Source organism: Athene noctua, chromosome 6 (genome assembly GCF_965140245.1).
Source record: "Athene noctua chromosome 6, bAthNoc1.hap1.1, whole genome shotgun sequence".
Taxonomy (NCBI): Eukaryota; Metazoa; Chordata; class Aves; order Strigiformes; family Strigidae; genus Athene; species Athene noctua.
In genome coordinates, this window is record NC_134042.1 from 4,687,131 (window position 1) to 4,713,091 (window position 25,961).

Sequence of the window (25,961 nt, forward strand, 5' to 3'; positions counted from 1 at the left end):
GGATAGGATGTTTTCACCCCTCCCTTCTCTGTCTTGCTCTTTTCCTTTCTCTTTGCTTTGCATAACTGCTTCAATTCCTTCACTGTCTTGCAGTGCATGTCCATGTCACAACCTGATACTACAGGGAACCGCTAGTCCAAGGCTGACTCTTTGCTTTTGCTGCAGGCTGAGTCCTTGGGCGTGAAGACTCGTTAACATCGCTGAGATCGATGCTTAGACCCTCAAGAGAAGAGACTTTCTGACAGTCTGCTCCACTCCACCTGTCCCTATGACTGGAGGGTTCACTGTAGCTCTCCAGTTCCACAAGATGGGTTCATTCAGAAGGCCCCGGCCTCGCTTCATGAGCTCGCCGGTCCTCAGTGACCTGCCGCGGTTCCAGGCCGCCCGGCAGGCTCTGCAGCTCAGCTCCAACTCTGCCTGGAACAGGTGAGCAGCACCCACCGGGCTGAGCCCTGCCACAGCCCTACCACAAAGGCTGATCTCTGTGCTTCAGACCATTCATGTCTAAGCTCATCTCGTTATAAGCATGCATGAATTTTTGGCATGCCCAAGCTTTACCAGCATTGAAAGCCTCCATTGAGGTGAAAAAATTAGACTTAGTAGTGTTCAGCCTTGGTTTTGGCCAACATTGTTCAGAGGTACTGTCTTGAAGTAAAACAGAATTGCTCTTTGTTAACAGTTGCATCTTTTAAGTACCATTTAGATACTTAAAAGTGCTAGGAAAAAGTACAAGAAAACACATTCCTAGTACTATAATAAAGGCCTGTTTCTCAATGCACAGTTGGCATTTATTTGTGTATTATGAAGCTTTTACCACAGTCAGGTTCCTCTGAGAACTGCTAAGCTTGTGGCTTCTACCAGCATTTCCTATTGACAGCCAAATCCTGTCTGCAGTGATGTTGTGCAACAGTGGCAACTGGAAAAACAATGTGTAAGGGGAAGAGTGAGCTGTCCTGATCTGGTCTGCTGCTATCAAAAGTGGGTGTTCCCACCTGCTCGTGTGCCACCTTGCACCAGCTCTGTGCTCCACAGACTCCTCTCACTTGCTGAGTTCAGCTTACTGATGTCATACAAAAGCAGCCCAGCAAAACCATCGTATTTTTGTGCCAGGATAGTGAGCTGGGGCCCATGAAGTGTGCAAGTGCCGTAACCGGCCCACAGAAGGGAATGCCTGACATATCCTTGTTAGCCACGGTGAGCATTTAGACCTGCTAAACCATCTTGCATGCTGTTGCTTTATGGCTTCTGCTGTGCTGGTGAGAGAAGTAGGAGTTAGAAGATCTTCCAGCAGCATCTTATAAGCATTAACAGGGCTAAAGGTTGGGTCTGCCTGAGGTGATGCTGGCTGCAGAATCTCTTCAGCACAGACAGGGTCCTGCCAGGTGCTGCAGATCGGGTGGTTCCTGCTAGCACCGCCCGATAATGCAGTGTGAGGTGCTTGGCAGGTATTGCTAAAAATCAATGTCTCCTCGTATCAACTAGCCTGCAGCACACGGCAGAGATCCCCTAAACATATGTTTATCCCCTAAACAGACATGTTAAAGATATCTCTGGTGTGACCGTGTTCTTTGTGAACAGTGTCCCTGTAACGACTTTCCCTCGCTTGCTCTAGGCGCAGCTTGAGGTCAGTTCTGCCCTGTCTCCCATGAGAGATGTAGGTAAATAAGAGTGATGATTTCCAGGGGAGAAAGAGTGGAAGTATTTAAGTGCAATTAACCTCTCCACCCCATGATAACCACTCAGCTTTTGGCAGCTAGCTCACACCGCACTCTGTGTTAAATCATACTCGTGGCTGTTATTTATGAATGTTGTACTGTCTCGTTTCTTTTTTGGCAGTGTTCAAACAGCAGTGATAAATGTGTTCAAAGGGGGAGGCTTGCAGAACAACGAGCTTTACACCCTCAATGAAAATATCAGGTAGGTTCCTGAAATGCAAGAAGAGGGATTTTTGTTGCTGCTTGCTTGGTTTTGTTCCCCTACAGAACCTGGTTAGAGCACACTGGTGGGAGGAGCAGGGATCAAAGCAAATTTAAGCACAGCTTTGGGGTTTCAGGCTAACTTTTTTGCTGTTAGGTGGAGTGAATGGCATGGGGTGCTTGCATAATGTTTCTCTGACTTGTGTGGATGTGTACCTTTGACAAGGACAGGATGTGTATTGACTTGGATTACAAGGATTTTGTTCCCTCCTAGGGAGTTTACCTCTTCTGGCTGGGTTTTTTTTTTTTTTACACATTTTTATCCTGGCATTTGTGATGCTAGTGACATACGTTTTCTAAACCCAAGCTTCTCAGAACCATGGAGCGTTTAAAATGAAAGCAAAACATGACATTTCATTTAAAAGCTTAATCTTCACATCATAATTGCAGAACAAATCCTGAAAATGGAAACCATAAAGATAAAAAAGTTAAAAGCCTGACAAACGTTTTCTAACACTGATACTAGTGATTATTTAAAGTTGTTTTTTTTTTTTTAAGCAGGTTTCATTATTATCTGTGGTTTCATTCTGATTATTTGGAAAGTTTGGTTAGCAATAGATAGCACTGTAGATTAGCTAAAGAGCAACTTATTCTTGCCTTGGTTCCAAGTGCTGCAAAGAAGGGTATTGTCCGCGCTCATTGATGTAGTTCCTCCTCCCTCTCTTTCCCACTGCATCCATATTCCTTCATCATGTATGCTGTCATATAGGTCCTTGCTTCTTCTTTTATATGCTCCCCCCACATTCCTACTGCATTTTTCCTGAGCACCGAGATTCAAATGGCAATTTGGGCTAAGTGTGTGCTAAGCAGCAGTCTAAACAACCATTTCAGTACTTTCCAATAAATGCAGCTTGCAGGGCACGAGACTCTGTCCTACTTGGTCCGTTCCCAAAGGTGAAGGTTTAATACAGTTCCTTTTGAGAGCTGAGTGAGGGCAATGTCTCATGCTTTAATGGTATTTTAGTGTGCTCAGGTCAGAAGTCCAGAGTTAGATTTAAGCACTTGGAGCAGTCTTAATCCTCCATGGGATGAATATTTCTGTACGTGAAAAGAAAAACAAATGTTGTAAGACTCTGGAAATACCCTGACTGGCAGCCTGTTGGCGGGCTTGGGGACTGGCTTTGGGTTTTGTGACTTGACTGCCAGGTTGTTGCCCGTGGTGGTGGCCGCAGCCTGCTTTCCCTCCCCCGTGCAAGCAGGCATTCCTTCGCCAGGCAGAAGAGCCCAGTGGCTGGACCATCCTCTCTTCGAGTCTGTTACTGAAGTGAATTGAGACTGTGAAGAGCCAGATGAAGGACAGGAAACTCGTTGTGAACTGTGTATGCTCTGAGCACAGAGCTGGTGGTGGGAGGGGACATGCTCTCTTCCACATACAGGCACTCCTGGACAGCACTTGGAAGCACTCACCTTGAAATACGTGATTAATGTCCCCGCAGGTGCCCTGAGCATTGGTTACATCTCCAAATGTCATTCTCTAAATAGGCCACTTTAACATTCAAGTAGCTCATTAATGTCAGTCTGAGGAGCGAAGGACATGTTTGTGTGCACACCCACAGCCTTGCACCTCTGACTCTCGGGGAAGCTCCCAACACCCTGTTAGCTCTGCGTGCCGGAGTGGAATCTCTATCTTGACTCTGGGCAAAAAGCCAGACCTGTCAGACAGCCACCCCATGTGTGCCATTAGGTTGAGCTGGTGCGTTTTCCTTGTTTGTAGTTCTCCGATCAGCTCCTTGGTGGCAGTTAGCAAATACAGTGCTTTGAGAAACTCAGAGATTCTGCACAGCACTTAGTTATTTGACAGTAGGAAACACAGGAGAGTTTGAAAATAGGACAGTAACGACAGGACCAGGAGACAAGCAGGTGGTATAATTTTGCTCTGGATTGCTGCCACCAAGTTTTTATCTTGCTATGATTTGGTATCAACTTAGTGGACACTTTTTTTTTTTTTTACCGCTCTGAAAGTCAGTTGTCACAGCAAGAGGAAATGTTAGAAGTGCCAACAGGAGATGGGATTTCAGGAAGCAGGAGGTGGCCAAGATTAGGAGACCACTCCCTTGGGTTGTCTCTAAGGTACAAGCCTCCAGTACTGGTTTTACCTGCATGAGGCAAAGTCCTGCCATGGGCTTGTCGGTCAGGGGAAGGGCCCTGGATTCTGCTGAAGCCAGTAGAAAAGCTTCTGGTAAATGGGTACCCAAAGACTCACCTGGTTTATCCATCTCAAATAGAAATGTGCTTTGAGGTTGGCGGGGTGAATATAACCACTCTGAGAGAGAAAGAGTAAAGACACATTGGCATGTGAGTACATGGGGAGGAGGGAAGGTTACGGTCAAAATCGACTTTCAGCAAATATTAGGAAAAAGTGGTGAAGTTTATTAGTAAGAACCCAGCCTGAGAACTGTATGGCCCCCGATTCAAATGCCATTTTTGAGCACTCTTGACATTGGTGAAAAGCAAAACTTTAGAATATCAGAAAAATATAGTGTTTTTCAGTGGAAAGCATTAGGTGCCTTTTAAATTTTAGGCAGAATTTACTGCTAGAAGAATTTATGCTGACAGTCACTGAAAGCTGAAAGTGCAAATGCTCTGAACTTTGTGAGTTGATTTTTTTTTTTTTTTTTTTTTTTTAATGCTTCTTCTGGTGTAAAACAATGCCGAATTTATATTGGAGTTTTGAAATATAAATATGTATTAGAATTTCAAACTTTTATCGCAGCCTGCTTTAAAAACCAACAGTTTTTATCAGAAGTACATGTTTGGAGTGGCTTCTGTCAGCATGTGTTTAAAACACTTTCTTGTTAAATTTCTAGAATTTCTTTCTTGAAAAATAAGGTGGTGTGTTTTTTTTAATTTTAAATGCAGTAGTCATGAGGAAGCTGAAGCCGCAGCTTCTGCTTGTGTGTTTACTTCAATACTCTTCTCCTTATCCTCCCACCTTCTACTTCCAAGAGAAAAGGAAGTACAGCATTGAGGAGATATGCTGTTTTCAGTGAAATGAAAGGCATCTTTGTTTAAACAAAAAGCAGAATAAAATGATGAATTTCAAACTAAATAACGTCAAATTGTCTCCCCAACTTTCTGTGCATTCAGGGGGTAAATTATTTTTGCTTGTTCTAGATGTGTGGCTTATAAATAGAAGACTTCAGTGAAACTGTTTCATTCCTTCATAATTTGAGGATAGCCTTTGTGGGCTTTCATAGAATATATACCTAAATGTCAAAGAAATCTAACACTGGCCAAAATGACACGTTCACATATCTTTGGTATGACTGGTAGTAAAGTGTGAATATACCTGTAAGAAAAGACCAGCAATGGCTGTTACTTTATGGCTGCATTCCTTCTGTCTGCAGGCGGCTGCTGAAGAGTGAACTTGGATCCTTCATCACAGATTACTTTCAGGTATTACACGATTTGCTTGCTTTCTTTTGAGGTTTGCTCGCTTTAGCTTTTTAGCTTATAAAAAAGTTAAGACCCCTTTTTACATGCACGTAACCTACAGGTTTCACTTTTGTTTTGCTACAGAAGATGATGGAGGTACTGGACTTCTTTAATGTGGGCCTTGGGAGTAATCATATTTATGGATGTATGTGCTAAATCAAGGATAATCTTCCTTTGCGTTTAAAAAAGGCTGCTAGTAGCCTGCCAAGGTCAGGAAGGAATTCGCTTGAACTCTTAAAAGAAGATGTGATACCTTTCGTAGTAGTTCACACCCTATTTCTCTAGTATAGAGAATTCAGGAGTAGGTTTTCTGCAAAAGGGGCCGGCAAAGGGGAAGAGGAAAGATAAAGGCTGTCTGTTTTTGGGGGCGGGCAGAGAAGGAAGTCCCTATCAGCAGGAAATCAACCTGGTACTGCCTTTTAGTCCCACAAATATAAATGAAACCTGTGAAAAAGCAAAGGATGAAAGATGAGGGAACACCTGACCAATCACAAATGTGAATAAGTGTTATTGCCTTTTGCTGATACTGTCCAGATAGACAGAGGTTCAAATGTAACCACATGAAAGTGCGTTGGGTGATTTTGAGAGAGTGCTGATGGCTTTCAGCATTGTAAGTTGGTTGGTGTAGTGTTGATTAAAAAAAAGGAGGGGTCTGCTGAAAACAAGAGTGTTCTCTTCCCTTTGAGTGAGAGAGAGAGAAAATTTCAGTGCTTTCTAAAGCGGTGGAGACTTCTGCATACTGTGCTAACAGCTTAGAAAGGGGAAAGAGAAGACTGGTGTTGTTTCTTATCAGTATTAGATTACGTTGACTTAAAAAAAAAAAATCCCCCATGCTGTGCTGTCAAGTTCGAAGCAACCTCCTGCCCCAGGGGTAGTTATGTCTCACTACTTTAGACTCTATCTGCACAAGTCATTGCCTGGAAAGAGGCGGCTGCTGGCTGAAAGGTGGGACATTTCCTAGACAGTGAGCAGGGTCTGGTGGCAGCCCAGAGGAAAGGCCGTGAGCTCATAGCGTGAAGTGCCTGGCTTAAGCAGAAACCTGCTACTGCTCCTGCAAATTTAAAAACAGGCAAATGAAAGTTTGCAGCTAAATATATATGGCAAATTGAAATTTGAAGGGTTTTGAGGTACACAGGTGTTAGGAGTGGTGTGCGAGGCTGGAATAAGCAGTCTGGAGGCAAATTCATGCACCTGTAAGTCTGAGCAGAGCGTGGAGCTGAGCAGGGTCTCAAGGGATGCAAGGTGCTGACGTACGACTGTTATCTGGGCTTGAAATTCAGGGGGTACTGAAAGAGGCCTGGGGGGTTTCCAGCGCCAAGGAAGGCACGACTGCATGACGTCTGTGTGCAAGAGGAGCTGACCGCTGCTGGGGATTGGGTGGCTCCCAGTGCTGGGCTCTGGATGTGTTGTGCTTTTCCTCCAGACTGTAAACCTCAAGCCGGCCACAGTCACCCGCGGCTAGTGGCGTTACCTGACACTTCTTTAGATCTCCTAGTAGAGCTGAGGACTGACACTGCTTAGACACAGCCTGCTCGCTGCTGGAGGCTGAGTAGCTGTGTTGTGTTCCTCTTAGCAAGCCGAGGGCATCGGATCTTGTCCTGAGAGAAGGATCTGATTGCCATCACAGTTTTGTGTAAAAGCAGGAGCAAAACCCCATCTCTTTCACCCTAACAGCAGGGCTGTACTGCTTCAGCCACGGGCCACAGTCACAATGTGCTGCGCTACTGCCATGGCCTTTGCCTTGGGAGATGCAGTGCAAGGCCTTGGCTGAGTTTGCTTTTCTGTCAGTCTGTCTGTTCACGTGTGTGCAGATACCTCAGTGTAGATGTACTAGTTTGCCTGCAGCTGCTGTTCTTCCACTGAAGCCACTGGGACTCAAATTTAATTTCTGGGATGTTTTTTTTTCTCAGTGTTAAAAAGAGTAACTTGGCATCCATCAGACTTAGCCTGAAGTAAAACTCCTGGTGCTGGCAAGCCATGAGACAAACCGTGAGATAAAGGCCGTTGTAGGAGATGAGCTTTTTTTCCCTGCTGTGAGCTAAGATGCAGACTTATTTCTGATTCTAGACTGACAGCACGTGGCAGTGATAGAAGTTACCACTCCCTCCTGAATGTCTTTACTCAAAAATCCTCAGGCCATGGAGTGGGGAAAGACTATTCATGTGCCAAAGAAGGGCTGACAACATTATTTCATTTCTCTGTGGGTTCAGTTTCACTGCTGATACCAGCTGATTTACAGCAATACTGCTGCCACCAGAATGAGCAGAGATGAATCAGGCTGCTGATTTCACTGAAGAATAACCTTGAAAGGAAAACTAAAGTTCTCAACTGCTTCTTGACTTGTGCTCATCACCTCTGACATGAGGGAGGTGATGGGAGCAGGTCACCGGGACGGGGAGTGGAGTGAAAGTGCATCTTTTGGCAGCGACTTCCTCCTCCATCTGTTAAAGCCCACTGAAAAGCTATCCCCAAACCCAAGTTTACTGTTCTCTTAGTTTGAAATGGACCCTGAAGGATCTGCTCTCATGTGTAACCAGGCAGTTTGAAATATCTTAGCAGCAATTAGAGCAACTAACTGGGTCATGTAATATTTAGATATGATAAATTGACTTAAATGTTTTCCATTTCTTATGCCACTCTTGTAACAGGAGGCACTAAGATAATTTTTTAAATTATATTTTCCATTGTTTTAAGAGTTCTGGATCTTACAATATATATATTTTATACACACACAAGGCATAATTTTTCTAACCACTGAATATTTAAGACTAAAATGGAGCAGAGCTTTAGTAGTGAGACAAATCTACCTTTGTGATCAACTTGACTACTCACAAGTCCTTTTCACCAACAAAATACCAGGTTTTAGCTCCTGACGTTGTTAAAGGGATGTTCAGGAAACGGATGGGGTTTAGGCAGTCTTTCTCTGCTACCAAACTGTTGTCATACCAGAGTTACTGAGTCTGTTTTGTATTTGAAAGAGAAATGTAATTCCTGGAAGGGTTTTGGTGGGAACTCGGATGTTTCTTTCTGAAGGAGATTTGTGTTTATAAATCTGCTGCTTTAGCAACCCTGTTACAGATACAAGCCATCTCCTTGGATTGGAGTCTGAGTGTAACTGCCAGATAGTTGGAACTCATATTTGCTGCAGATCTGCCTTAAAAGTGATGCTTCATGCTCCAGGTTTTCCAGTACTGACTTTGCTCTTGAACTGATCCGATAGATTTCTCCTTTGTACCCACTGCTCTGCTCAGTAACCCCACAGGGACCACCCGCTTCTATTGCTGGGTTGGTTCTTAGAGGTCAGCTGAATTGCCACAGGGAGGAATCCTATGGCTGTGGAAAGGTGAGAGCCTGGGCTTTGGAGGAACAGGATGTATCGGCTGGAAGGTTTTTCAGATAAGCTCCTTTCATGCTGTCTGACCCTCGTGGTTGCGGAGAAAATTTTTGAAATACAGAACTACTGAGTGCTGATAAATTGATGTGTTATCTTCCTGATTCTGCAAAGAGCCTGAAACAAAACCTTTGGAAAGGATGAACCGTTTCTTTTCACTCTCTGGGGGCTTGCTAATATTGAAACTCATGGGGGAAAATGGAACTGTTAGCTGTTTCACAGCTTACCACTTTAGCAGAACTGCCCGGTTTATGCATATTAACTTCAAACTGTCTCCTTTCGAGGCAGAGAAACCCGATCCCTTCCTGGGCTCTGTAAGCTTTTGCAGCACCCAGGGGCTGCAAATGCAGAAAATCAAATGCCCAGAGTTGGTGTTTCTCCAGCCTGATGTTGACTGTCTGCGCCGGCGGAGCTGGTAGGTGCAGGGTGGTTGAGTGGACAGTATTTCCTCACTTAACCCCATGAGAGCTTTGATGTCTTAAAACCAGAAGTGAAGCTGTTACATAATTTCCAGCCTTGCTGCAGTGGAGAGCCGGAGGAGGTGGCAAGTCCTGACTCAGAATTAAGCCCGGTTTTCTGTTTGTATGCAAAACCATAGAAACCACAATGTGTGAGCACCCATGTTTCTGGGCTGTCGAGCAAAGTCAAAATAGGAAGATGATAATGTAAAGCTGTGAAAGTAAGCAGCAGCAGTGACGAGGCAAGCCCGGATCCAAGCCACAATTGATTTTGTCCCCTTTCCCTTTAGCACAGTGAGAAGTGGGACAGGTGAAATTTCATGTGGACAGAGTTGCTCTTGCTGCATCAAGGCAGCTGCAGTGGCAGGGGGAAACATGCTCCTCCCTCTGCTGTGGCACTGTAAAGCTTTTCTGACGTCCCTGCTGCATGTCTTCATGGGACTTCAGCCTGTCCAGCATCTCTTGTGATGCTTGCTCTCCTTTGAAAGGCTGCTTTGTAAAGCCGTGCTAACAGCTGAAAATGCTGTGCATCCCTCTCCCCTGCTTGGTCAGAGACAGACCTGATGCGTCTGACATTTCTTTCCTTGGCGCCAGGTTTCTGCTTCTACCTGTTTGGCAGCAAGGCAGCAGTTGTGTAGATTGTTGGAGTGATGGTTGTTGCTGGATAAAGGCAGCGCTAGCTCTTCTCTGACCAAGTGCTGTCTCGTGCCTGCTGCCAGGAGCTGCAGCAGCTCGGCCGCTGCACAAGGGGAGAGAATTCACAGTGGTGTGATTTGTGGAGCTCAGCCGTATGTCTGCAATACCCCTTTGGGTCAAGCTGGCCTTTACTGTTGTATTTCTCTCCTCGCTGACTAGGAACCCTATTCGTGCAGGTCTGCTAATTACTTCTGCTTCATCTGGCACTTTCTAGGACTGAGCTTTCATGGAGCAGCTCCAGAGACTCCATAGCAACTGCCCGGCTCCATGATCATGGACGGGGTCACCCAGCAGCTTGGCCCCGTTACTGCGAGCCAAGCCGAGGACCCAGTCCTGGGTGGCAGTGACAGCAGGGACACCTGCTTTCAGGCCCTATGTGCATCAACTCTGTAGACACAAGTGATTCACTTGAAGTGGTGCCTAGTTGCTCACACTCTAAGCGTAGCATGGAGTGGTGCCGTGCCCTGGCCAGGGGACCAGGCTGCTGGATTTTCCCATAGCTGCTGCCTTGCTGGCACGTTGGGGTCTAGACCGTAGCAGTGCTGCCTATTCAGTCTGCCTGGTCTGCTCTCTGTACTCTCCCTGCCTCACTTGCTCCCTTTAAGTGGGCTTTCTTTTCGATCTGATTTGAAAAAAGCCATCTCTAGAAGAGTCATTTTAGGAAGTTATTTCATATTTATCCTGCAATTTGTTCTCTATGTAGGATCAGAGTGATCTCTTTGCTTCTGTCGATATTTCCCCTCTTTATAGAGCAAAAAAAAAAAAAGGATGGGGGGGATGCTCCAGGTATGAGATGCTGCAGCTCACACAGATTTGCATTTTGTAAAACAGTGCCAAGAAGTAGGTAGGTGTTTGTGTGCAACTCGCAATAACTTTGTAGAAAATACTTGCCAAGTCGGTTTGGGTAATGCTTTTTTTTCTCAAATTAACATCACATTATCCAAGAAACAGTGGCTATGCATTTGTAGAGCCTGTAAAAGTGTGGTTTAACATAACACAAAGTGTCAGTGGGCTAGAAGAGGGTGCTGCTCTTAAATGCTGCAATGTGAGGAAGAAAAACTGATTTTTTCACCCAGCAAAGTGGGGTCAGTTATTTTGAATTTGCTCAGAATCAGTGAACTCCTGTGCCAAGCTTATGTTTCTTTTTGATGAGCTAGTGTTAATTTGAAGGTGGCTTTTTAAAGGCATACTGGCCACGTTCGGCTTGGGGACGTGAAAGGAAAACAAAATTTGTCTGTAATTAAATGGGTATTCATGTAAACTTCTTCCCCTGACAAGAGTAGGGGCTTATTGGGAACTAGTAATATTTTTTGATTAGCAGGAGAATTCCTTTGTGCCTGCCTTTCTGTTGAGATGTGAAGTTGCCCGTGATGGCTCGAGCCTCTTTAGCTGCTTTTCACCACCCTTCTGCTGGACTGTACCACCCAGAGCAGAGCAAGCTGTTCTAGTGGCAGGGCTACTGCCTCAAAATCCTGGAGGTTGTCCCTGTGACCAGGCTGCTGGCAGAGGCAACATTTGTCCCTGGCAAAGTCAGATGGGTCCATTTTGCCCGGAGTGCAGCGGGACCCCACGCAGGAAGGGCCTCAGTGACCTGTGCTGGGAGTGACCAGCTCCCAACAAGGTGTAGGGAGGGAGAAGGTCGCTGCTGGCACTGCCAGGTCGAGAGAGGAGCCCTGGCCATTGTGCCTGGGACAGCTTCTACCTTCAGTCGTTGTGCTGGGACAACTGGAATTGCTCCTCTGGGTGTGGATGGAGAAACTTGCCTCAGTTTCTCGAACAGGGGAGGGGAGGGGGAAGGTATCTGTGCTGGGGAAAAGAAGGAATTACCTGGAAAGTGTCTTATGTTTTACAGTATGGTGTGTGACTGTCTTCAGATTTATTTTTTGTTTTTATCCCTGGTGATTTCAGCACGGCTTACTTTGCAGGAGTAGTGAGCACGTGCATGTTGTGGGAGGATCTTTGAGGGGAAAAACGAAAAGTGATTTTCCTGGAGCTTTTAAAATCTTGTCTTCCAGAACTTAAGGCATTTGAAAACTTGCTTAAAGGCTTTCTCTAAGCTACACTTCTTGGTGGAATACCCGAAACAGCTATTGTGGTTTTCTGCACTGAGAAAAGTAGGGGGGGGTTTCAACCTGCGACATTTTACAGACTTCTACCTGCTACAAAACATCTCTTTTCAAATTTATCGACTGCATCTACGTGTTGGGGTGTAACTCTGGGCTTTGTTTCTCTGCAGCACATGCTTCACCGTAGCAGGTTTGCAGCACCCACAGTGTGGTCACCCAGCAGCAGGGTGAGGGTTTCACCCTGGGGAACCAGGGAGGGCTGACTTGGGGAGGGAATAGCTGCCTCCCCACACACTCAGTTTAGCTGCAATTGCAAAAAGACAGAAGGTGGCAGCTAAACTTTTTCAAATAAATGCGCCCTTCAAGCTCACTTGGTGTGAGTCTTTATCTGGTCTTGCTTGCAAATAAAAGATTTATTTTTCCTCTTAGTTCCGTGCCTCTGTGTTGCCTCTGGTAACCAGGGATAAAGCAGTAAAATGAGACTTGTAATCTAGACAAGGTCTGATACAGACCTCTGCTGCAGCTGCATTTATTAGATTGTATTGATTTTCAGCAAACCCTGTGGGGTTTTTTTAATGAAAATTTACCTGTCTGACTTGATCTGAGGTGGTAATGTTTGGGTTGAGTCCATTTCTGAACCTGTGACTTTAGCAGAAAAGACAGATAAGTAAAATTTCCAGGTATTTTTAAGATGGGGAGAAGGGAAATGAAGTGTGGTGGTTGTTTTGTTGTAAAAAGTCTCTCTTTCAAAGGAAAAGGGAAAATTTGAGAGGATAATTGATACATCTGGAGTAACTATATGGAGCTAAGGGTTTGGTTTTTTTTTCAATTTTAGAAACCTTAAGAATGAGCTGGTGCAATCTATTTAGCACAGGGAATTACTGATCATACATTCATAAGAGCATTATAAATTCTTCACTACAGGGTAATGTTTAATATATCTGTTTTTAATAGATGGAATTGTGCTGCCGATAAAGGTGTACAAATGCATACTTTGTTTGCTGACATAGCTGTAAGAGAAACAAACAAAAACATCTCTGAATGTAGAAAGCATCAGTGATACTAAGTTATAAGCAAAGTAGCTGGAAAATTGTATCCACAGTGCTCAAGAAGCGTATGTAAATTGAAACCTAATATTCTAGTGCAGATAGAGAGGGAATTCATATTTCTTGACAGAAACACAAGAAAATCAGCGTGACACCCTCATATATATATATATGTGTATGTATATACTTTTTTATTATATAGTAGTTTAAAATGACACAGTGTTAAAGACCAGCTGTACATTTTCCCTGCAATATATGAGAGGTAATTACCTTGAGCTATAGGCTGAAAAATAAAGAATTGAAGTACTTTATTGATAAAACTGAAAGCATTTGGAAGGATTAAAGTGCAATATCACTCCAAACATTATCATACTGTTCAGGCAGGAAAATACTTACAGTATAAGTGGGTTTAACTTTTTTCCTTCATAATTTTTTCCATTCCAGATTTCTTCCTTGCTCTTTTTTCACATTGGTTTTTCCTGGAAAGCCTTTTTTTGTGGTTGTCCAGAGCCTGACATGTGTAGTCATTTATATTGTTTTTTTCCTGGAAAGCCTTTTTTTGTGGTTGTCCAGAGCTTGACACGTGTAGTCATTTATTTCTGCTGAAGAAATCTACAATTTGAATGAAGATCCCAATGACTTAATATTTCCCTCCAAATCCTACATTTCTGCTACAGAATCTTTGCAAAATAGTCACCTTCCATTAGTTGATAACAATGTTTGGAAACGTTTTTGGTGGGTTTTTGTTTTTTTTTTTTTTTTTCATCGTGTGAACATATTTATCCAACTTGCTAATTGCTGTTGTCGTTGCCCAGATGAACAGCATCTCCCAGGCATGGTATCTTTGCAGCTTTCCCATCCTTTGGCAGCCCAAGGAAGCTTTCCCAGTGCTCGGCACCACTTTCTCTTGTTGATGATGAGGAATAAATCTGAAAATAGGCTGCTGCAGGAAGGGGGTGAATTCCAGAATCCAAAAAAGCTGCAGAAAGTGGACTTGTTTTTGGAATATGTGTATGGCTTTTTGACTAAACCCGAGTAAGGTGTTGTAAGTGGGGTGAGATACCCCAGGGCACAGAGGTGGTGTGAGCCATCAGGTGCATGTCCTGCTGGAGCCCCTCCGCTCCTGCAGCCAGTGCGAGCTGTTTGTACAGTGAGCGGGCTCAGGTCATGTGCAGGAGTGCTTTGGGTTCCTGTCTTCACATAGCCCCCTGTGAGCAGAAGAGCAATTTTAGCATGTTCCTCTGACAAACAGGACCATTCAGGTCAGTTCTGATTCCTGTGCTGAAATCCTTAGGACTGGTGTTGGGGTTTAAATGCGGCCAGCAGCCAGACATCACACAGCTGCTCACTCACCCTCCCCTGCCCCACGGGAGGGGGCAGGGAATTGGAGGGGTAAGGGTAAGGAGACTTGTAGATTGAGATAAAAATAGTTTAATAATTGAAATTAAATAATAATGGTAATTATAATAGTAGTAATAGAATATATAAATGGGTGATGCACAATGCAGTTGCTCAGCACCTACTGACCGATGCCCAGCCCATTCCTGGCCAGTGATTACAGAGGAGAGAAAATCCTGAATCCGCAGTCCCAGAAGAGAGAGACTCAGCTTCTCCATTGACCCTCGTTGATACACTGAGCATGGTGTTACATGACATGGAATCTTCCATTGGCCAGTTTGGGTCTCTTGCTCTGGCTGTGCTCCCCCCAGCTTCTTGTGCACCTGCACACTAGCAGGACCTGGGGAGTTGAAAGCTCCTTGATTTCTTAGCAACAGCTAAAATCATCAATATATTATCAACGTAAATCCCTTACTGAATCTAAAACACAGCACTATTCTAGCTTTTAAGAAGAAAAGTTATCTCAGCCAAACCCAAGACAATTGGTTAATAGTAAACTACTGAATTTGTTTATAGCTTGACTATAAACAAACTTGTGACTTGGGTGGTTCAAATAATACAGTTTCATCTCATGTGTTGCTCCTAGAATGCTCTGGTTTTGCTGTGTACTAATTTAAAAGTAACCTAAATTCTGCATTATTTTAGGAATAAGACCACAATAGATATTTTTTGATTTGAATTCTGAAAAAAAGCCACCTACTAGCAGGGCCAAATTACCTTAATTACAAGCATGACCATTAGTTATTTTTCCTTTGTATGCACTGTACAATGTTTAACCCTTGTTGCTACTAACAGAGCTTACCACTGATGAATCGGATGGCCATTCCTCTTTTATGTCCTGACTGAACTCTGGATATGCATTAGAGGATGCAGTTGTTTTTTGTTTGTTTTTTTTTTTTTTAAGTAGTGTCTTAAAAGTACTTATATCTGGCTCGTTTAAGACAAGTAAGCCATTGTAGCAAAACATGAGTTAGTATTTTAATGTGGATGAAGTAGCCATGAGATGGGACAACAGCCAAGCCAAGGTACCCATTTCCTCTCTGTTGTATAACACCACACCCTTTCACACCGTGAAGAAGACAGTGTCCATACAGTCTTGTCTTGATGTGAAACTTACCCCTACCACCCATAACATGTGGGGCGACTGGTGAGCTTGTATGGCTTGTTCTTTCTTCCAGGATCTTTTTGCTGAAATCTTGACAAAGATGTCAATGGAAAAATTTCTCTGTGCTATTGCAGTGACACACAGCCCCAAGGCACTTGCCTTGCAATAGGTGACATTCCAAAGCAAAAGGAGTTTCTTGAATTCAGCCCCTGATTTTATTTATTTCAGTATTTTCCTACCTGACCACTTTTTGAATATAAATTCTCCACCAGGACGATGCATCCAGACATGTTTCTTTACTGATAAGATGTACGGTGATCTTTTCAGTCCCTCAGTATCAACATACTTGCAAAAGAAATCTGTTTGATTAGATACTATTTAAGGACTGGCCTTTCCTTTTCTACACATTTCAGTGATGCTAATGAGTAGGACTAGCAAGTGGCAAGTTTTCCTTTTGTCTGAGAAGCGAAGTACAAGCCGTGAATGTCACAGAGCAATGTTTCCTTCAACAGTACCCCAGTTTAGGATTCCTTCTTGTTGTAGGGAGGATGCAGATGCTGCTTTCTTTGCTTGGGGTGGCTTGCAGGGCTACCTGCTCATGTGTGTCATGAATGAGCCAGCCCGGTACAGGAGGTAGCAGCACAAGGGCAGCTCTGTGGTACAGCAGCTCATCAGGAGGCCGTGGTGTAACAGCAGTGTCCATCGGGAGTGAAAAAAGATGTGCCTTGCTCCTCAGCTGATGGAAGGTTGAAAGCTGCAACTTTGACCGGGTTACCCATTAAAAACAAAAGCTGGAGGGTGAACATGAAAGAGCGGGAGAGAGGTCTCTGGATCTTGTGTGCTGCCCTGATATTGAATCCTCTCAGAGGGACAGAAGGCTTTATTTTCTATTTCTCTGGGGTAGGACTGAAGCTTTTAGGATGCAGGAATAGTGTATTATGTGGTGATAGCAGCTCCTTTCTCTGTGATTCTCAAAGCTTTTCAGAGTAACTGATTCTCCTAGTGCTGTTGGGAGAACAAAAAGGTAGGTGTTGTTTTTCCACCGTTTTTACAATTAGGGAAATAGGAACAGAAAGCTTATCAGCTATTTAGATGTCTTGAACTGCAAACAGGCACATCAATCTTCACCTGTCTGGTTCCTGACTGTTAAATTTATCTAGAAAGGCTGGATCCTGATGCTTCTTCTGCAGCTTGAGACTGCATACTGAGATGATCCAACTGCTTAGTGTAACAAAAAATATAGCCTCGTAGAAAGAGAATAGGTAGGAAAAGAGAAGTAAGGGTTAGGGAGCCGAACTGGCTTACTGTGCAGTCAGGCAAGCACTGAGCTAGTGCAAAGGAAGAAGAGAGTGGGGAGTTTTGGTAGCATTTGGCCCTTTGATTGCTTCCATCATATGGCTGAGGTATAGCTTATGTGGCTGCACTCTCACGTTAAGAATCGTTTTATTTTCTTGACTCCCTCCCTGTGACCCAGGACAGGTCCTTCCTTCTCACTTCTGACATATCAACTATCTGCCGTTCTGATTGTGTTCTCATGTCTGGCTGAACAAGATGGGGGTTAATGAACGTACAGCACTCACAGTGAGACCAGGTCTGGTGGTGGTGCTGGGAGAAAGTGCTACGATATGACTAATCTTTAGATAAATGCATGCAAAGTGGGGTAACATCTGGAAAAAATTTATTCTTCCATGTTTATTTGAAATCTCAGAAAAGGCAAATGCATGTCTTTCTCTCTTCTCTCTTGGCAGAACCAGCTCCTTGCGAAAGGCTTGCTGTTTATAGAGGAGAAGGTTAAGCTGTGTGAAGGCAAGTATAGTAAGAAACCCGTTTTGGAAGGGAGTTCTGCTTTGATGTTTGGTCAGACAAGATGATTTGCCTGTCTGGGAAGTGTACAGCCCTTTCTGGTCCTGTCTTAGGGTGTCACACAGCCTCTGGGGAGCCAGGTTGCACTGCAGCCCTTGTGAGGCTTAAGGGGTGGTGGGCTGTTGGAGTAGCCACATAGCTGTAGCGCTCCCACCAGCCGTGTCTTCATCACCAGAACAGGAACACGGGTCTTGTGTGGCAGTTGAACCTGGGCTCAAAGCAGTTCTGGATTGGACACGGATCCTGTTGCGAAACTGCTGAGAGTTTGCCTTCTGCCTTTTATTTATCAACATAATTTGCAGCTCGATGTAAGCACAGTTTTGGTTACTGTGTCATGCTTTTGAGAGCTGAATTTGTGTAAATTTAAAGAAAAACCAGTCACTTGAGTGGGAATACAGTCTTTCAGGATCACACTTGAAGTTGTGTTAAACCTCTGGGGTACAGATGCTTGCTGCTGCAGAGCCTGGGGACGAAGGCCAGTGTGGCACAGTGACTCTCAGTGTTGGGTGTATGGGGAGTTAGTCATGTTTATTGTTTGCTCAAGCAGAGCAAGCTGTCTAGAGCACATGTCTTTATTCAAAACTAGGCTGCTGTTTGATTTGACCCAGTTTTGTAGCCTGTAGGGAAGATCCCTTGCTAATCACTTGCAGTTATCTAGGTCATTAAATGCCAATAGACACTTACAGTCTCGCATCATTGTTGATGCTAGATTCCTCCACACCATTCTTCACCAGGTGACTTCACCCGGCCAGCAGGCTGTAGGACTAGGACCCTGAAGGAGCTGTGCAGTTGCCAGCCTCCTGCTTGGTGCGTGCTCCTTCAGCACTGGCCCTGTAAGGGAGGAAAAGAGGCAGATTCCTGCATTTTCCTGAACGTGGGTACCTGCCCTGCTGCTGCCAGCTCTTCAGAAAGAGTGCTGTGCAGCTGACCATAGGTTTTGTTTTCTGTATTCATATAAAAAACTATCCCAATAGCTGTTTTAGCATCGTGAAAATTGAGGTTCAGTCTTTAGTAAGCCGAGGGCTGCCTGGGAGTAGTTTGCAGCTGCTCAGGTGGTTTGCGTAAGATGGAGTTTCCCAGGCAGACAACAAAACTCTCTTCCTATGCTTTTTTTTTTTTTTTTTTGTCCCTAGTTTGAAGTGACACTGGAGCCACTTTGCCTGTGCAGGCTGGCATCTCTGCAGGAGATGACTCATGGACACCTTTCTTTCATAATGTGTAGGCTTGTTGCAGGTCTTGTGGTCACAACAACAAGAACTTCTTGTACATACTTCTCAGTTAGCTCTGTCTTCCTGGAAAATTTCTACTGTCCCAGTACTTGGAGGTGGAATAATGTTCCTGCTGCAGGGCATGGCAATGCTTTGCTGTGTCTGTTTTTCAAATCACAGCCTCTTTTTTTTAACCTGATTTTTCTTTATATGCTCTGTAAGAATCTTTTTCAAATGTCTGTAAGATTTATAATTTCTTGAAGAAACAAGCTATTCCCCCTTCCCCTTCAGAAAGAGAAGTGATCAATGACATTTCATTCTGGCTCCACACACCAAAGCGTCGCAGTCCTGGGGAGGAGGCAGAGGAGGGAAAAAATTAAACATTCAATTAGTCTGTTTCCTGTTGTTTTTTTTCACGTACAGTTTCTGGTAACGGGTACTGTTATGGGGGTGTTGGGTAGGTGCTCGTCTGCCTGCAGTTCCAGTTTTGAAGCCAGCGTTGTTCCCGGCATGGTGAAGCCTCCCTCTGAACCCTCTGGCACTCCTTGGTGGGCTCCCTGCTCGCAAGGAAATGTCTGCAGGGTCTGGTCCTGCTGCCTCTTTGCTCTCTGGCTGTGTCCTAAGCTGCACAACCCGTGGGCGAGCACAGTGAAAGCTCATGTGGAAGCCTCCAGGTGGGGAAAACACTTCAGTACACCACGATAAGGCTCCTCTGAGTTGCCATTTTACACGTGTTCCAGTTCCTCATGTAGGGCCCCAGCTGAGGCTCTGTGGAAGGTATCCTGGAAAATCCTGTTGTCAGAAACTTGTGTTATTAAACCTGGGTCTGTATTTGCACCTGAAATTTCTGGGGGAAGTATCTAAAACTTGAAAACACATTGCAAACTGCAAGCTTTTGGCCTTTGAGATGGGAAAAATCTCCTGAAAAACATAGAGGCTTTGGGCCCAAATGCTGAGGAACACACAGCTCTGTAAGTCAAGCCTATGAGCATAATTTAAAATGTCTGTTCAAGTGGTTATGTTCAGTAAAGCATTTTTTGTTAATAATAGGCTTTTGACCACGATTGTATTCCTGTTATGGGAATCACAATTTGCATAACTTTGTCTGCCTTCATTTTAAATATCTACTTACATTTGGTTCCAGTTGGAGTCATATGAGGGGTGGCCACAAGTGGATCTCATTTGGGAGCCATCCCAAGTGCCACGTTTGACAGGAGCGTGGTGGCTTTTTGGCTTGTCAGGGTCCTGTGTCTCTGCTTGGGAAGGGGGCGATGCCAGAGGGGGCTCAGCTCTTCCTGACTCTGCTGCTGCAGGACAGTTGATGTTGGTTGTGACCTGCTGGTTTTCAGGTTCAGCTGCTAAGGTGCAGGCATGCTCCCATGCTAGTTGAGTGTGTGAACTGTGAGCTATGAGGTTCCTCAGTCCTTTACTGTGGAGCTAAAGCCTCTGGTTGAAGAGGGGCTTCACTCTTTTGTTGTAATTGGTTTCATGTTTTGCAGAGAGCGCTGTCTTCTTTGCAGTAAGCAACAGAGCGATTTATGGCCTCTGTCAGTTAAGACGAACCTTAGCTGAGTCATGTCTAGTTTTGGATGGAAACTTTGAATGTGAAGGGTGGGTTTGTATCTCTTTGGGGAGTTAGAGATTAGTGGGAAAATTCGACTTGATTTTAAAGCTTTTGCTCCCAATCTGTTTTGGTAGGTGAGGATCGCATTGATGTCCTGTCTGAAATCTGGGATCACTATTTTACAGAGACTCTTCCTACACTCCAGGCAATATTCTACCCAGTCCAGGTAATCTTAATTATAATTCAGTCTTCAGTCAGGTGAGGCAATGTAACTTCAGTGTCTGCTAATGGCACAGGGAAACTTCTCTTCTGTTCCGGCAACACTGGTTGGCCAGTGGCTAAACAGGTCTCAAAACTTTTAAACTAAATCTGGGAGGAAGTAGAGTTTGTCTAAGTCAGCATTAACTGTGTAAGAAGGACTGCTAAATCTACTGGGCAAACACAGTGTTTTGGGCTGAATTTTTTCTTATTTGTCTACCCTCTGTCTGTGCTTAGCTGAGCTTGAACACTGAAACTACTGGACTATATGTTGTCTAGGCTGAAGTTCTGGGCCATTTATTTTTATTTATAGTTCTTCCATTTTTAAATGCCTGGGACTGTTGGTACAGATGACAACTTGTCTACAGAGGAACAAATCTGAAGACTAGAGCAGGAGCAAACGTGCTCAACTCATTCTAACTACTTTTTGGAGGGTTTTATCCCAGTTGTGCCTTTGGAAAGTCCTCTGTTGGGTTTTTTGAAGCTTTAGTAAGGGGGCAAGTAATTCTATGGGTAGAGAATGAATGAACGACCTGTTTACACTGGCTATTTTGAAAGCTGAGTATCCCATCAGAAGTGTTGAGCTGTGTAATTTTTTAATGTAGTTTTAGTCAGGGTTTCCATACGAGCAGTCTAATTCCCTCCCCAACCTATTTTGATCTTCTCTTCCATCAGAGGAAAAGAAAAATGTGCCTTGTGAGGAGACTGACGTTCTTGGAAATCCTAGCTGCCTCCTCTTGACTTTTGCCTTTTCCCAACACATGTTTTCCAGAACCTTTTAAAATTATTTTCCCCTTGTATTGTTTGAAAGGCAGCAGGTAAAGCTCAAAGGTCGCCCTTTTCTTCTAATCCTATTAAAGCTGGTATTTTCTAAAAGAGAAAGGCCTTCTGCAACACAGACACTAACCTTTCTACTGTGTTTATTTTTATTCTTTCCTTGCTGCAGATGCTTAAAGGTAGGTGTTTGGCAGGTAAAACTGTGCAATTATAATATCCTCCCTTTCTCTCCTTTTACAAGTAATTCTCAGTCAGGGAGTAACCTAATCTATTTAAGCAGGGTTTGTCTTCACTGCAGCTGTCTGTGCCCTGTGGAAACAGCTGAGCTAACAGTGTTGTACCCACTGATGCTAATAATTCTGCCACTTATCAGAAAAATCTACTCCCCTGCTATTAAATGTTTCTAATGAGAAACTGGACAAAAGTTACTGCACAGTGGGTGCTGCTTTTGGAAGCACCTTGGTGGTAGTGGTGGAAGGAAGAGTATGGGATGCTGACATTCTTTGAAAGAATAACTTTCTGTGTTTGTCTTGTCACAATATCTGAGTCACACAAAAATATTTCACAGAAGCCGTGAAGTTAGGGAAGTATTGTCATTGTACGGGTGAGTAACTGAGAGGTAACAGCCTATTTGAAGCTTGGTAGGCACCTAAGTCCTACACACAAATGTATGGATTTAAACTGTCTAAATGTAGCTGTTTATACAGTGTCACCACACGTGGAGAGAGCTCATCTAGCATATCTCTTTCACCAAGCCCAGTTCTTCATGCACTACTCTGGTAGATGGGAAAGTCAGTTTGTTGTTGGTTCCCCATCCTTTGCTGCAAACATCGGTGGGTTATTTATTTGTGTTCTCTGTGATCCCAGCAACTGTCCATTCAGAATGAAAGTCAGCCAGATGTGTGAGCATATGTTACCGAAGGTAGTAACTAGAAATAACTTTCTGTTTCAGCTAAGTTTAAACCCAAGGCTCATAGCTGTTGCAGAAATATGACCTTTAAGCAGCCAAGTTGGTTAAATTGCTGTGCAGAGGGAAACTATGTAAACAGGTCACTGGCTTTTATATAGTTGCAGCTGTTGATGTAACTACTTGGTGTGGAAAAAGAATAGCAAATCTTGTTTTGTTTGGCACAGCAAGATGTTTGCGTTTTGAAATGGGGTATGAAGTTAATGGGACTAAACTGCATGATATAAATAAAAAGCATGCAGCTGCTGAAATACAGTTCAGAGATACGTACTGGTCTTTTCTACACTTCCATGTTCCTAAACATGCAGTGATGGTTTAAAACAGCAAAGTGCTTTTATTATGGCCAAGCTGCCCTCCAGACTATGGGCTTTAATCCATATTTACATATTGATGATGCTGTTAAATATGACATTAAACCCATTGTAAATTAATTATTAACTATGGTTAATTTCTTCCAGCTAAATATTTGCCATGTTGAGTGTGTTAATGGAGACCATAAAATGGTTCCCAGACTGTGGGGCAGAGATTAACATGCTGGGAAGAACAGGGGAAACTCTCGAGGCTGGAAAGTGCTGGGCAGGGCTGGGAGGAAAATTTCTGCTGTTAAGCTGCAGTGGGGCAAGAGAAAGTTGTGTGGACGTTAAGCATAGCAGAGGGAAAGGCAGTAACACCAGAATGCCAAATGGAGTCCAACGGTATTTAAATATGCTGAGAAAGATTACAACATCTTCATCTGTTCAGCCTGCTCACTTGTGTTTTTGGTGTAAGGAAGTAACTGGGAGGACATGGAGTGCCTTGCAGTGGAAATCAAAGCTGTTGCTTTTTATAATGTTGTTTGGTACAGGCAGTCTTGCTAGCTTTGCTCTAACCTGAATCATAAAATCTGTAATGAACTGAATTGTGGATTTTTGTCATATCAGCAAGGTCTAAAGTACGGGCGTTGAGCAAAAAGAGGATACAACACAGACCAGAGGTAGTGAAGGAACACCCTGTACCAACCTCTTTTCTACCAAACCTTCTCTGGTTTCTCAGCCTGGAGTGGCAAAAGCACAAGCTGCATCCATTGTGAATTTTGGGCGTTTGTGACCAAACTGGATCGCAGTTGGGTTTCTTGAATATATAGTCTTTTGGTGAAATCCAGCCCCATTTTTGGCTTCGCTCCAAACGTAGTGGCGCCTCAGAGGAGGTGTTACTCATGTCAGAATTTGTGTGGGACAGAGACTGAGAGGGAAGAGACCAAGGAGTATCATGAATCCTCAACCTGAGCAGCTGGGGGGTCCTTTGCCACAGCAGCAACAGGCAGGATAGACCCTTTCTGTCTGTGTGCGTACGTGTGTTGGTGCAATGTTCACATGTCCCTGTACCAACTTCTGGATTTTGCCTTCTGTGTTTTTTAGGGTCAGGAGTTGACTATCCGTCAGATTGCTCTTCTTGGCTTCAGAGACTTGGTCTTGCTAAAAGTAAAGTTGGAAGACATTCTTCCTCTGGTCCAGACAAAGCTCCCAGCTTCCATTGTCCAGATGCTGTTAATTCTGCAGGTGGGGAGCCCCTGCTCTTCTTCATCTGACTCCACTTGGGTTATCCTGCCATCGCTGAACTAATACAAACCCTGGAAAGGAAAGTGGGGAGGGTAGAGGGTGTGATGAAGGGGAGGTGATGTGTGCCTATTTGAGAGTGGTAAATATAGAAATGATGGCTGAATTTGAGTGCCCTGAGCTTTTCTGGGAACAGGTAAGGATGTTACCATGAAAGGGATGGGTTCTGCTCTTTGATGCTTGTATTTTTCTTGATACCTCTCCTCCTGAGCTAGGAACAGTCTCAGGACTCTTTTTTTTTTTTTTTTTTTTTTTACATAAATTTTCATCTTCCAGCTTCTCTGAATGCCCCTCTGTGCCCTAGTTCTCCTGGTTTCTCAGCTTTGCAATGACAGGGCAAGTCTCCATCACAGTGGATTGTGTAATTTGAACAAGCTGATGCTGCTGGCTGCCCAGTGCTGGCCCCTTGGCTGGCTGGGGTGCTGAGCAGTGCCCATGAGAGGAGGAATACCTTTGGCAGCCATCAGAACGCTATACATCTTCCAAAGGCCTCTCCCAGGGGACCCAGGCCTTCTGTGAGGGCTGTTGTCTTTATCCAGACCTCAAGAGAATATTTTCCAAGCATACCAGCTGTTTTATCTTCTTATATCACCCAGCCTGACAGTCCTGCAAAATACCGTATTGCAGGTGTCTGTTTCGGTTCCTCTCACTTTTATTTCTTCTCCAATATACCTTATAATGAGTGGCAAGGAATTAAACCTTCTGAAGTACAACCAAAATTGTGAAATTGTTAAGCTGGCATATCTGTATGAGTTCTTGGTGTTCTGATGTTCCCAGTCACCCAGGCTTTGATAGCAGGATACTGAGGTGCTAGCTCCATTTCCCTGAATTATCTTAATAAAAGAATTTTGAGGGCAAAGAGGGTCTCAGAGTGACGCATTTGAGAAAATAAAATTTGTTGAAGCTTTGCAGGAAGTTGAGTCTGTGAACGGTTTCTGAAATTACTGTTAAATTGGTTAGTGTTATCTACCATCTTCACAGCTGTAAGCTGAACTACAGAGAGTGCTTTTTCTGCAGTCCTGCCTGGGAAAGGAGAAGTGCTTTGCCCAAGGTGTGTTAAGGCTTTTCCACAAAGAGCCATTTCCTGGTAGGACTGCCCTGGGTATAATTATATCGCTGTAGTTAAACGGTGCAAATCCTCAGTGTGAGCGTGCGTACCTTGTACCTTCCTATCTCTTGGTCAGAAAAAAAACCAACTAGCTGCTCGATGGCCGTAGGGTTATGGCAGTGACTTGAACAAGGAGCTTGACCCAAAAGGCACCAAAACTTCTATTTGGGCTTATCAGCTGTGCTTCTCCAAACACTCTACTGATATGATTGGGATATTCCAGTGCAGAGATACTTGACAGACCCCAGGCTTTACTCAAAAACTCAAAACTTTGTAAGGGTAATGTTGACTTTTTATGTTTGAATTTCAGAGTGTCCATGAGCCTACTGGCCCCAGTGAGGGCTACTTACAGCTGGAAGAACTGGTCAAGCAGGTGGTATCGCCGTACTTGGGCTTGTGTGAGGATCACAGCTTCCCTGGTAGCACCTGCTTGCTTGGTAAGACATGTGCATCATATAGGAGCTCTCGTTTGGGTGTATGGGTTGGTTAATGTGAGGCAGTGCACCTCCGTACTGCAAAGGAGACAGCACATGACTCCATGAGAGCCAGACAACAAAGGTCAAAACACCCCCAAGAAGGTCCTGATTAATATCCCAGGGCAGGGGGGGAGTCCCCATCCCTGGAGGGGTTGAAGAGTCAGGTTGACCCAGTGCTGAGGGATCTGGTGGAGTTGGGAACGGTCAGGGTGAAGGGTGAGGTTCTTGGTTGGACTGGAGGAGCTTCAAGGTCTTTCCCAACCTGGATGATTCTGTGATTCTGTGAATATGTTTCTGAATGTAGATTTTTGTGACAGGCTTTTTATTTTCCACGACTGAGTGAACCATTACTGCCCCACCACTGTGCACACATGCACGTGCGAAGTCTTCCCTCTCTCTGGAGATGGGCTGGATTTTAAAACTCCCCGATCCATGCCCAGTGAGAGACTGCATGCTGTCCTTGGCTGCCTGCTGTTTGTCCCTGCTTGCTAACCTGCTTCGGCTGCCGAGGTTCCCATGCCAACTGCTGCATCGGCCAGCAAAACTGTTGGATGCTCATTCTGAGGGATTACAG

At 44.3% G+C, this 25,961-nt stretch overlaps 1 protein-coding gene across 2 annotated transcripts in view; it reads left to right on the plus strand.

Moving 5' to 3' along the window:
- The first annotated feature begins 268 nt into the window (after positions 1-268).
- The window catches only part of PRR5L (proline rich 5 like), a 29,718-nt gene continuing 4,025 nt past the window's right edge, over positions 269-25,961 (plus strand). For both annotated transcript variants that reach the window (XM_074909173.1, XM_074909175.1), the window contains exons 1-7: positions 269-426; positions 1,837-1,917; positions 5,324-5,372; positions 17,320-17,377; positions 20,341-20,432; positions 23,606-23,746; positions 25,222-25,348. In XM_074909173.1, the coding sequence (XP_074765274.1) occupies positions 269-426; positions 1,837-1,917; positions 5,324-5,372; positions 17,320-17,377; positions 20,341-20,432; positions 23,606-23,746; positions 25,222-25,348 (706 nt within the window). The remainder of the gene's footprint in view (positions 427-1,836; positions 1,918-5,323; positions 5,373-17,319; positions 17,378-20,340; positions 20,433-23,605; positions 23,747-25,221; positions 25,349-25,961) is intronic.